At 32.7% G+C, this 13835-nt stretch overlaps 1 protein-coding gene across 4 annotated transcripts in view; it reads left to right on the forward strand.

Annotated features, from left to right (window-relative positions):
- Positions 1 to 13835, forward strand: part of Top3alpha (topoisomerase 3-alpha) — a 27828-nt gene continuing 13993 nt past the window's right edge. For 2 of the 4 annotated variants that reach the window (XM_074171345.1, XM_074171347.1), the window contains exons 1-9: positions 98 to 333; positions 390 to 599; positions 1056 to 1308; positions 1434 to 1604; positions 5505 to 5680; positions 5875 to 6120; positions 10465 to 10749; positions 10914 to 11104; positions 11257 to 11553. In XM_074171345.1, coding sequence (XP_074027446.1) covers positions 175 to 333; positions 390 to 599; positions 1056 to 1308; positions 1434 to 1604; positions 5505 to 5680; positions 5875 to 6120; positions 10465 to 10749; positions 10914 to 11104; positions 11257 to 11553 — 1988 coding nt within the window. In that variant the 5' untranslated portion in view covers positions 98 to 174. The other 2 variants (XM_074171346.1, XM_074171348.1) reach the window with 2 other exon arrangements.

The raw sequence follows: 13835 nt of genomic DNA on the forward strand, positions 1-13835 counted from the left end.
GGCTTTATACGAGCCATAAGGTAAAACCACAAAACATTAAACAATACTATTCTTTATTTATACTATTCTGTGGTAAAACAACAAAACACAGGTAACCTGATCACAACAAAAATTTTGGGGTTATAGGCTAAAATATTTTTGCAGTTTTAGTTTGATTATTCGAAAATGATTTAAATGGTTTTATGCAACTTTAGAAATATTTTTAATTATTTCCTCAATGCAAGACATTATAGTACAGATACGAAAATCATCATGAGATATCTGAATGTGGCAGAGAAGAATGATGCGGCCAAAAATATTGCATCTATTTTATCCAGAGGAAACTCTAATAGGGTATTCACTCCTTTACTTTGTTTTTTTGAATATGTTTATTGAAAATGTCTTTTCAGAGAGAAGGTTTTTCTGTATACAATAAGATATATGAATTTACAGCTCATGTTCTTGGAGAAGAAGCTACAATGATTATGACCTCGGTATCTGGACATTTGCTCAACTATGAATTCACAGTAAACCATAAATCGTGGCAGGGCTGTAATCCAGTAGAACTGTTTGATGCCCCAGTGGTGAAAACATGTCATGCAGATTTCCAAAATATAAAAGTAAGATGTGCTGATACATGCAGGGCATTCTAATTCCAATTTTCTATAAAAGATTTGAAGGCTGACTGAATTTTGTCAAATGAATTAAAAGATTATAATCACAAAGCTATGCTTGATATGTCAAAATCTGCACATACCCATATCTCAGATTCAAGTTAAAGTTGATACTATGTTTATAGTGTTTCATAAAATGAGAAGAGGGATTAATGAACAGCGATCAAAAATATGTTTAAAAATTTTTTTCAAAGCGTGAGCCTTGTATCCGAATAATTACCAAATATTTTCAACTTAAAAACTGATATTCTAAAAAATTCTTAACCTGGAAGTTCCTTAACCTGAAGAGACAACCAGACATCAACAATTCTTCTAACAAATGAAAGAACAAGTTATTAAGTTTGTGAAGTTGAATTACCTTTCATTCCAATACCTTTAAATAAAATAAATTTTTTACTTTAGAGAACCTTAGAAAGAGAAATCAGATCATGTCAGGGTTTGATAATATGGACGGATTGTGATAGAGAAGGGGAAAACATTGGGTTTGAAATAATAAAAGTATGTTCCGATGTAAAACCAAATCTCAGGATATATAGAGCGAAATTCTCTGAAATAACAGCAGCTTCTGTTTTTCGAGCATTAAATACTCTTGGACAGCCTAATAGAAATATCAGTGATGCAGTTGATGTAAGGCAAGAACTGGATTTGAGAACAGGTGAATTATTATCATAACTGATTGTGTAGCAATGTAAACAATAATTTTTGTTGTTTTTTATTTGTCAAGTTTGGTTAATGGTAACCTTCATTTCTAACTTCTCTTGTTTTGATCTTTATTTTCAGGAGCTGCTTTCACCCGATTGCAAACGTTACGATTGCAAAAAGTTTTTCCGCAAAAGTTAGCAGATAAATTGATAAGTTACGGTTCCTGTCAGTTCCCAACATTGGGATTTGTTGTGGAAAGGTACCAAGCCATAGAAGATTTCATTGCAGAGCCCTTTTGGAGAATCAAAAGTAAAAATTATAACTTTCACTTTGGTTTATGAGTATTTTCGAATCAAAGAATGTAAATTTTCATGGCCGGAGATAACTGTGTGAAAGCTATTTTCCGGGATTTTTGGCCGTGGTCTGCACGTTCTCATGTCTGACGTTATCACATCGCCTTTGATAATGCCACAGCACAGCAGTAGACGAAATGTCAGGCTTAAAAACTTGCAGATCATGGCCAAGAAACGCAGAAAATTGCTTTCAAACAATTTTCAAATCATTTCAAATGAAACTTATTCATAGCATGCTTTGTATTCCAATTAGATAAAATTAGAAAGAAAGATTTTGGCTTTCTACACTCCATCTTGTTGAATCATTTTTGTGTATGGCTCTCCAGCTTCCTGAAAGAACGTTTCCTTTAAGTCGCTATCAATGGATATCTCTCAAATACTTTCACCATCAACGCTGGTGTTCCCCAGGGATCCATATTGTCTCCAACCCTCTTTTTATTGTATATCAATGACTTAGTGGAAAAACCAAGAACCCAATATGGTGCTGCTTTGCAGACGACACACTGGTCTCATCATTCCATTTGGATGTACATCTTGACCGGCAGCAGGAGGTTGCATATCTTGATGAGGATCTAGAGGTGATTTCGAATTAGGGTGATAATAACTAGGTTCAATTCAATTCAATTCCACTTTCTACTTCAATAAGTTTGTTGGGGGTTAAAATGGACAGCAATATGTCTTGGCACAATCATGTCACTGGAATTGCAAAGCCTGCTTCTCAAAAGTTTGGAATACTGTTCCAAACCAGCAACTTTTGATGCTTTATGTAGGTCCACTTCCACAGTTTTGTTCTTTTACCATAGGCGTGCGCTCATGTAAAAATGAAATTTGACATCATTATAGAATATTTTGTGGTAAATTACGTATAACCAACTATAAAAACTAAAAACAATAATAACAACAGCGAATAAACTAAACACAATATCAGTTTCTGACCATTTATTATAACTAATCCGATGCCCGTGGTACCGTCGAATCCTTCGATACTACAGCACTGATCGCGTTGGATGAGAATTTCATCCTAAGAGCGGTTGAAGGTCCCCGGCAACTCAGGCGGATCACGTGGTAAGAGAGCCTCTGATTGTATTATTCTACTGTGTATGGAGCTTCTCCTCTAAGCATACCCTGAACTGCTGGATTCCATCCAGAAAAGAGCCATCTGCCTGATTGGACACGAACATCACTTGCAACCTTAATAGTCTGGAACATCTAAGAAAGTTTGGGTATTTGTCTCTATTTTATATATACTTTCACAGGAGGTGTTCAAGTGACTTGGCAAATTTGATTCCACCAAGAGCGGTACATATCAGAAATATGCTATGGATTGTGGCTGCTCATCGTTTTCAGGTTCAACTCAGTACACCTCGATCTCCACTGTGCAAGAACTTTTCCATTTGGAAAACTGTGTTTATGTGGAATAAACTTCCTCAGAACGTATTTTTTCAAATGAATTTTATCGCCCCGATTCAAATCCAACTTGAATCGCTACTTTTGCACAGGCACCGCACTCAGAGCGCCTTAAGTATTTTTCTGTAGTGCTTGTGTTTTGTTCTCAAAAAAATCTTCATATAAAAAATGTGGGAATCTTCCAAAAAAAAAAGAGGGAAGCAATTAACTTAAAAATCAATTCAATTCTAAAACGAATGTTTGGAGTACAAACTGAATAGAAAAAAAGTGTTTTTTGTAAAATTCAATGTTCGTAAAAAATTAGTTTACAATCGTAGTAAACATTATTTATTTATTTATTTTTTTTATTTATTTATTTGCCACTGAGGTACAGTATGTACATATGGTATGTCAATAACTTAAAATATATATATATATATATATTTCATTTATCATATATGTGTATATACATATATGCATATATATACACACATACACATATATACACACATATACATACACACATACATACACATATATAGACAAGACACGTATATAAATTCCTTAGTAAAAATATGGAACAGGTGTCGAAGATAACACTAAATAATAGTAAGAGGAAAAAAAAATTAGTAAAATCATTGCTCAACGGAAATCATCTTCCAGGAATTCATCACAACTATAGTAACATTTTTGCAGCAGCAATTGCTTTACTCTACCATGAAACACTTTATCAGAGGTAATTTGTTTGATCTGCTCTGGTAATTTATTATACAGATTTATGGCATTATACAAAGGGGACTTTTTATATTTCGTTGTCTTATGACTTGGAATACGCAAAACATCACCATGACGTGTGTTGTAACTGTGCACCGTTGCGTTTGTTTCTAGTTCATGGATGTTAGATCTAGCAAATCCTATACATTTAAGAATGTATATGGAGGGAGCCGGTAATAATTTTTCTCTAACGAATACTGGTTTACAGCTGTCTCGGTGTTCAATGCTGAAAATTAGTCTAACAATGCGCTTTTGTGCTACAAATACTCTGATGAATTCATTACTGCAACCCCATGCTATGATATTGAGGGATATATGTGAATATGCCATAGCAAAATAGATTTCTAGTAGACCTGCTGTGTCCATGCATGATTTCATTTGCCTTAAAGCAAAGAATGTCTTGTTTAATTTGTTGCAGACATCTTTTATTTGCAGATCCCATGATAAGCTTTCATCCAAGTAAGTTCCTAAAAATTTTACTTTGCTACTAATCTTTATTTCGTCAATAGTTTGTAGGTCATCTGGAACATTATATTTTTCCTATTATAGAAATTTACTATTACAGTTTTTGTGGAGTTTAATATTAATCTGTTTCCCTGACACCAGGAGCTAAAACTATCGATTATGCATTTTACCTTACTAAGCAGTACATCAATATTTCCCCCCTGTAACTGTGATAGTGGTATCATCCGCAAACATGGTAAGGTGGCAATCTTTCAGATATTCTGACAAATCATTTGCATATAACAAAAAAAGCAATGGTCCAAGCACTGACCCCTGTGGCACTCCAAGCTTAACGTCGTTGCACCTTGATCTAACATTTTCACATTTTACAGTCATGGTACGCCCTTTGAGGTAAGATTCAATCCATTGTAACAAGTTATTTGGGAACCTAAGTTGGGTCAGTTTTGCAACTAGAAATTCAGGAGACACTGTGTCAAACGCTTTTGTTAGATCAAAAAATAAGGACATTACAAAATTATTCGAATCCACTTCTTTGTATATATAATTCAGTAAGTGATATGTTGCAGTTTCATTTGATTTACCCTTTCTGAATCCATGTTGATCTTTGTACAGTATATTATTTTCTGCCAAATAATGCGTAATCCTATTTGCGACTATTTTTTCAAATAATTTAGACAGTGAGCAGAGCAAAGAGATTTGCCTATAATTTTTTACTACCGAGCGATCGCCTTTTTTGAAAAGAGGTATTACTAATGCCTTTTTGAATTCTTCGGGAAAGTATCCTTGCATAAAGACTGATTAAATAAGTCAAAGGGGTAATCACCACATCGATTATTTTTTTTTTTTTTTTGGTTTTCTTTTTATTGTTTCTATTGACAACTCATCCAATCCAGTAGACTTTTTATTTTTTAATATTTTTAGTGTTTTAACTACTGTTTTAACATACCGAGTCACACACCGAGCACTGCAGCGATAGCACCAACCAACATACTGCTGAATGTCCCACAGAGGAGACAGATTGTAGTAAATGAAGAAATAAAAAAAAATAATAATATTAGTTGTTTCAAAATTTTTCTTTTTGTGTAATTAAATGTTAATAAGAAGGTAGTTGTTTCGAGGGAGCTTTTTTCCAGTTTGTGTCTGAAGATGGAGAAGTAGAAAGCCAAAATTTTTTTTCCCAAAAATTGATCTCTCCTAAAAATGTGGGAGTTTTTTTACTTTGTTTTTTCAGTGAATCATACTGTCAAAGATGTAACGACCGATTTCACTTGGAAAAGAGATAGGCTCTTTGATAAAAATTGTTGCCAGGCCATATTAGATATTTGCAAGGAAAATCCCCAAGCTGTTGTGGAAAGTGTTGAGAGTAAAGAGAAAAGTAAATGGCGTCCGCTACCCTTAGACACAGTGGTAAGTTGAATATCGTCTCCCATCACCTGAGTTAAAAAAAAAGTAATTCTATGATAGAAATTTTTTCAAGGAAATTGTGAGCGTTTTGCCTTTGGAAGGTAAATGATTTGTTTTCTCTAAATGTAGTTTTGGTGCTTATTTGAAACTTATAAATCATATTATATTTAAATTTTTCACATTGAAATGGCTTTTAGGAAATGGAAAAAAATGCTTCAAGAAAGCTGAAAATTAATGCTAAAGATGCAATGAAAATTGCCGAAAAATTATATACTCAAGGATTCATTAGTTATCCACGTACTGAAACAAATATCTTTCCTAAGGAATTGAATTTGACGAATTTAGTTGAGCAGCAAAGAGATGATCCAAGATGGGGGCCATTTGCTCAGAGGATTATAAACGAAGGTGGTCCAACTCCCAGACAAGGAAGAAAGTCTGATCAGGTGTGCAGTTTGCATTTTATTTATTCATTTTATCGATATGGCAGCAGCTCAAGAGCTGATTTTACATATACACCTAAAGAATTACATAGCTCATTATCTTTGCACATTATACTCATTTTAGCAACATTAATGTAATAATATAATTTCTATAATTCCATTTTGTAATATAACTTCTGTGTGGCTAGCAATAGTATAAAATGGTATAAAAAAGTGTATTACAAATATAACGGTCTTTCTGACGATAATATAATGTCTGATACAATCTATCAATGATCATAACGATATAATGGAGCATACATGTATGAATCTACTCGGGTTTTAAACTGTTCAATAGAGCCGGATTTCACACAGACGGATGGAAGGCTTTCCCAGATGTTTATTGTTGCGTTTATGAGTCCTCACATTCGCTTGTGTCTGTTCTTTCCTCATTTTCCTTTCATGACCCCTCAGTCTACGGTTTTGGACAACTTTCGGGATTTCGCAAATCCCTAAACTGTACAGGTGATTCATCATCTTGTATATTTCAATTAGTTCATTGCACCATCTTCTTTGCTCCAGGGTTGGAAGATAAAAGATTTTCAACGTTTGTTGGTAATGTGGCGACCAAACCATACTGGCATACTCCATAATCAAAATCAAAATATGCTTTATTGCCCAAGATCTGAACATCTTATTGGCAAAGTCTAGTAAAGTAAAACGTGTATATGGGACAATTAACAAATATAAAAGATAAAATAATGCTTAGAGACAAGAGCAGAGTATATGAACAGAACAATATTAAGCCCAGCTGAACAGATACAAATATAAGTACATGAATATTGAATAAATGTAAATATATAATGCTATGTAATAAACATCGATAGCCATTTCGCGTTGATTCCAATAACTTGTTTACACAAAGCAACATGCCAATTACTCGATAAAGCATTGGTAGAATTCGTCCACACTATAATAGGGCCTTCCAACAAGGAATTCTTTTACTTTCTTTCTGAATTTCTTTTCACTATATATTCGCCTTAAATTAATGGAAAGGTGATTAAATAACTTCTTGCTATTGAAAATAATAGAATTTTGTGTAAGGGCTAGAGTGGTGTTGGAAGGAAAATAATAATAATATTTATTCACGTAGGAAAAAATAATACAGAACAATATAGTAAGAAGATAAAGGTGAATAAATGAGTACTCAATAAGTATTTTTCACATTTGTTTCGAGAAATGAAGTAAGACTGACGTGTACTATAAGTTGTGGTGGTATTAAATTAATTTTTATATTTTATGTGGATAAGACACACTGTTTCCAAAATGAAAAAACATATTGAGGTCAGAATTTTTCGCTTCACAGATAATGGGCGGCATGAATCCCTGTAGCTAGCCTTGCATAAATATCTGATGGATCTTTTTTGTAGAGAGAATACCATATTGAAACGAAATTGTGCAAAATTTCCCCAGAAACAAATTCCATAACGTAAATAGGACTTAATTTAGGCAAAATGAACTGATCTTTTGATAGTAGTGTCTAACTCTCTTGCAACATCTCTCACTGCATGACATCCTGTTGCTAGTCTTTTACATAAGTAGTCGACATGGGAATCATATTTTAGATTTTCATCAATGAAGAGCTCTAAAAATTTGTTTTTCTCCAAATTTTCAATTTTGACATTTTCCAAGTGTACTTCCCCTATGTTACATCTAAACGTGACCACATTTGTTTTGTTGATGTTGAATGATAAAAGATTGGAATCACACCACTTTTTCACCCTTCTTATGTCAACGATGATTTGATCAAGTAAATTTGAGGCAGGATAGTGGTGTCGTCAGGGAAACATGTGAATTTATCACTTATGTCAACATGGACTAAGTCACTGACATAAATGAGAAACAACACCGGTCCCAAAATGGAAACCTTGTGGGACCCCACTGCCAATGAAACGTTCCTCTGATGAAATTCCATCTAATAGAACATTCTGCCGCTACGTCTCCAACTAAAATAATGCAGATCCTCTAAATTCGTAAACTTCTAGCTTGCGAAGAAGTAGCATGTGGTCTACACAATCAAAGGCCTTGGTTAGGTCATAAAACATAGCCGCCGCAGATTATCTTTCATTAAGATTGCTGTACAGATTTTCCAGGAGTGAAAATATGGCGTCTTGTGTACCTTTTGAAGATTGAAAGCCAAACTGGAATAAATTCATTATATTGTTTTTCTCGAGGAAGGATATTACTCGTTTTTTTTTTCAGTTTTTCTATAACATTAGATAAGACGGGTAGCAAAGTGATTGGCCTAAAATTAGCTGGGTTGTCAAGATTGCCTCCTTTATGAAGAGGAATGATTGTGGCAATTTTCAGACACGATAGGAACATACCTTTGGAGAATGAGAAATGTATTGCCTCAGCCAACCCACTCAAAGCCGTGTCAGGAAGAGTCATCAGAATTATTAAGGAAATATCATCCCACTCCACCGAATTTTTATTTTTAATTTCACCAAACTTTTTTTTTATTTCATAGATATCTGTAGGTGTGATGAAGAAAGTATGACATCGGGTTGTTTTTCACAATGATTTTTTCAGCCAGTTTAGTTGTCACAGAACAATAAAATGAGTTCAATTCATCTGAATTAGGACTTGGCTTTTTTGACTTGGTCATATGCTTTTCTAATAATAATTATTTTTACTAATCCCAAGAAACAAGAATGTTTATAACAGGGATAAAACTTAAAATAATGATTAAATAAATAACTTCAATATTAAATATCAGTTAAATATACAGTACATAAATACATAAATACAAACACATATATACATACATATTTACATATATACACACATACGTATATAAATTTTTAAATTATAATGGTAATTAAAAACAAAAAAAAAGCAATATGGAGATCAGAATTTTAATTAGAGGAAGAAAGCAGAAACTTTTTCAATTCCGATTTGAATTTTGTTTTTTGATTCATTTTAAGTTTCTCTAGAAGATTATTGTATATTTTAACTCCTAAATGAAATATTGATTTATCCCCAAATTTTGAGTGATATGATTCAACTAATAGTTTTTTTGCTTGTCTTGTATTATGGTCATGGATGGTATTTATTTGATTGAATCCCAAATTCGAATGTTTGTGATTTTTTCTAACAGAATAAATGAAACAACTAATTTTCAATTGGAAAATAGACTTAATATCTAAAAGATCACGTGGTATATATAAATTTGACGTAGGTTCAAGATATGGTAATTTGAATATACATTTCATTATTTTATTTTGCAGTCTCTTGAGAGGATTTATTATTGATAAATTAGCTGTTCCCCAAATTGAAATTAAATATTGTAGATTTGAATATACCAAACAGAAATATATACATTTGAGATATTCTATTCGAATAAAATTTCTAATTCTAAATAATATTCCTAAAATTGGTCCGATTTTTTTTAACATCTCAATATGAGTATTCCAATAAAGACTTTCATCAATGTATAGTCCTAAAAATTTTGTGTTTTGACAATATTTCATCATTTTGTTGTTAACAGCCAAATTCTCTTTGTTTCTGATTTTGTTCTTAATTATCAACATTAAAGAAGATTCATAACTCCAACTCAGTTTATGATAATTCAACCAAGAAGTTAGCAATATAATGTCATTTTTCATGATATTGTAGACTTCTTTAGTATCACTAGAAAAATAAAGCAATGTTGTGTCATCCGCATATAACTTAATATTTCCTTTCAACAATAATTTTGAAACAGAATTTATGTAAATCAAATTATTATTGGTAATATTCCATGTTTTTTTTTGTTTATTTTTGTTTATTCTTGGGGAGTTCAATTCTGTTGAAGTAATACATGTTTTTGCCATTTTTTATTACTTTTCTATATGTATTCCTATACTTATTGAAATAGTTAATGAAATCAGTATTATCGAAATTTCCATGCATGCATATGCAGTGCTCGCATATTTTTTGCAGATACTTTTATACCTTTTGTAATACAAGGTTTTTTGTTATGTTTTTAAATTTCGAATGGGAAATGCACAATTGATGCATGATATGAGTCTTCAGGATAACTTTCCAGGAACATTTCCGAACTTCATATCAAAATTGAAGTCAAACTTTAATAGTTTCAAACAAAACAATTCAATGACTTTTAATTTACTTTCGACAAAAAGAATACGGTCTAAAACTTATTGTTGTGTTCGTTTTTTGAAAAAATAAGCGACCTAAGTGCAAATCTGAAAATTACTTTTGAAATAATTTCTATTTTCATTAACCGTACATAATTATAGTAATATACAAAAAGATAAATGAATAACCTTTTATTGAATGAAATGAATGAAATAAAATCTTTTTCAGGCTCATCCTCCGATACACCCAATTAAACTCGCCACAAATTTGACAGGCAATGAGCAGCGACTGTATGAATACATTGTTCGACACTTTTTGGCATGCGTCCATAAAGATGCTAAAGGTTTTGAAACCACTGTCATTGTGGATATAGCTAATGAAAAATTCACTGCCAAGGGGTTGGTTGTTTTGGAAAAAAACTATTTGGATGTTTACATTTATGAAAAGTGGAACGCTAAAGAAATGAATAACTATAGTATTGGCGATACCTTTATTCCCACTGTGTTGGATATTGTGAGTATAAATTGTTTCTCTTCTTCTAGATTTCTACATCGAAAGCAGCTTAGACAAGTGTTTTATTTCTGTGAAAACAGTTTTTGTTCTCAGATCGTCATTTAACTCATGTATTTAGTAATTGATGAAATATTGAAATTTCAAAACTAAGCGTTCTATCGAAGGTCGAGAGCTCCACGAGCCCACCGAAACTGTTAACCGAAGCTGATTTGATAGCTCTTATGGAAAAGCATGGAATTGGCACAGATGCCACCCATGCCGAGCATATTGATAAAATCAAATCTAGGGAGTATGTAGGTTTGCACGAGAATATGTACTTTGTCCCAGGTATACTCGGAATGGGTTTAGTGGAAGGGTGAGTTGAAAAATATTAGTTAATATAAATTCAAATTGTAGAAAATGCAATAATTCATAACTCATTTTTGGAAAGAAGTATAAAATGTTTCAATTTCCCCCCTTTTTTTTAACGGCTTTATAAAATGTTAATTCTTCATTTTACTATTTCAGATACAACAATATTGGATTGGAGGTATCATTAGCGAAGCCCGTTCTACGAGCGGAATTCGAAAATGATTTGAAATTGATATGCGATGGTTTGAAAAATCCAGAAGAAGTGAGACAAGAGCAGATAGCAAAATATCGAGCAGTTTTCCAGACGGTGTTGCAAAAATTACAGCTCATCGATGAAAGTCTAGCAAACAGACTAGACGACAGACCTGTTGCCATTGCAAATGATACTGTTAGCAATGAGGAATATAGACCTGCTATGAAATGTCCCAAATGTGGCAACGATATGGTGCTGAGGTGAATTCAGTAGCAATTGAAATATTAAAGTAGAGTAGAGGTGGGAGATGGGTGGTCAAAGCTAACGTTTTTGTTTTTTCACCTATTCCTCGGAAACGGTTGGAATGGATTCGCTTCAAATTAAGAAGAAGGGAAGTGAATTCTCCACAACTTCATAATCATTTTTTTGGAATTCTGAGGTGCTAGATAGAGAGTTTATCAAGAAAATGTTGCAAAAAGTTTTTTTTAATGAACGACTTTCCAAAGAATTTTGTCAAGTGTCAGCTATAAGGCAAATGATTAATTTACAGTAATTCATTTGATGTTTCCTTGAAATGTTTCAAAAATTCTATATGAATTCAAAATAATGGCATAAGGAGGGTAAAATAACAAGTCAATAAAGCATCAAAATACGAGGGTCACCTTTTGAATTTTGACAAAAGTAGGAACAAAGTTTGTTGCAGAAGTGTCTTTAGGTAATGAAATTCGGTGTTCAGTCATCTTATGTCTGACATAGGGATACAAAAAAAGGCTCTAGGCAAAAAATCAGGATTATATGTTCAATAAGTTCATCAATTCGGTATTCTCCTTCAAATAATCAATTGTTAAATGTGCTGTAATAATAATAATATACTTTATTGTCATTAAGAATAAATCTTGTGGACAAAGCTTGTGTAAAATACATACAAATGTAAGTATAGAAATATAAAATGTAAATATAAAACACCAACAAAAAAGTAAAGTTAGAACATACACTATAGTTCAACATCGAAGTTTTGTCTCAACAAGGCTGTGTACAGACTTGTTTAAAAAGATTATCAACACTTATGTAATAGACTTATAAACATATATATACTTATATGTAATATAACTTAAATAAACACACCAATTGCACCAGACAAACAAACATTTATATCCAAACAAGAATATAAACAAGAATCTTATATAACCTAAATTCAAATATTCACATTTTGTCACGTAAATTTATCATTATAGAACTCTTGCAAATTATAATAGGATCTGTTTAAAAAATCTGTTCTGTTAACCGTTAACCAGCTGTCGCACCCCTACGAACGACAACCCTTAGAAGTCGAAACTTGTGCGAGCTAAGGATTAACGAGGTCTTACCTTTTAACGTGTGATTCCTAACACGGGTTGGACGATAGCAAGTAAAGATCGATCGTTCAGACTAGGGCTTGAACCACCGACCAACACGGCAGTCAATTCGAGTGAGTGAACAAAGCACCCACGCCGAACCGCTTGGCTACCGACCGAGCATCGTTCTATCAGGCAAAAATGTTTTTACCCTTTTTCTAAACATTTTGTTGGTAAAATTTGCCTGTCTTATATCTGAGGGCAAGGGATTAAACATATTGACCCCATTGTAATAAATAGAAATCCTGACCAAATTTATTGAAGGAATTGGCAATTTCAACGTGCTGGAACGGATGCTATAAGAATGGCATGAAGCCTCAAATAGGGTCATATTTTTGTAAATTAGGTAAACCGTTTCCAAAATGAACAAAGCAATCACTGTTGAAATCTTTTGCTCAGCGAATTTGTGTTTGCATGAATCACGAGGTTCAATTTTACACATATACCTGATAGCCCGTTTCTGCAGTATCAATACAGACAGAAGTGCTGATGAATTGCATACTCCCCAAAACGGTATTCCATAACGTAGGTGGGATTCAACGAGGGCTTAATACAACGTTCTGGCAGTTTTGATTCCCAAATTTATTGAAGTTACTCTCACTACATAACATCCAGAAAAAAATTTACTTTTAAATTGTTTAATATGCTCAATAAATTTGAGCTTGTTGACAATGTGAATACCTAGAAATTTAGATTGAGTCTCGTTCTTTATCACTAAGTTATCACCAAATGACAGGTAATCAAGAGCACATCGTGATTACCTGTCATTTGGTGTTTGTTTTAGTGATATTGAAAGATAGCAAATTAGCATCCCACCACTCCTTGTTTTTTTCATATCAGTAGATATTCATAGTAGATATTTTTTATCTTCTATGTTGTGAAAGTTTGTGGACGTGAACCATATTTATTGTTCAACTTCTGTAGTTTTATTTTTGTTTTTTAATTATGACTTAGCACATGTACTCAATGTACCAAAGTGTCAAATAAATAAATAAATAAATAAATAAATTGCATTGTGTAAATCATTTGAGTTTTTGTTGTTCCTGTGTGGGAACTGGGACATTTTAAGTTGTTTTTTGTCTATTTTCTTCGAATAGTCTTAGCAAATTCATTGTTCCATACCATTTAGCATTATTGTTCATTAATCC

Source organism: Leptinotarsa decemlineata, unplaced genomic scaffold (assembly GCF_025532065.1).
Source record: "Leptinotarsa decemlineata unplaced genomic scaffold, Ldec_3_MD MMD2_tig00000010_RagTag_RagTag, whole genome shotgun sequence".
In the NCBI taxonomy this organism is placed as follows: domain Eukaryota; kingdom Metazoa; phylum Arthropoda; class Insecta; order Coleoptera; family Chrysomelidae; genus Leptinotarsa; species Leptinotarsa decemlineata.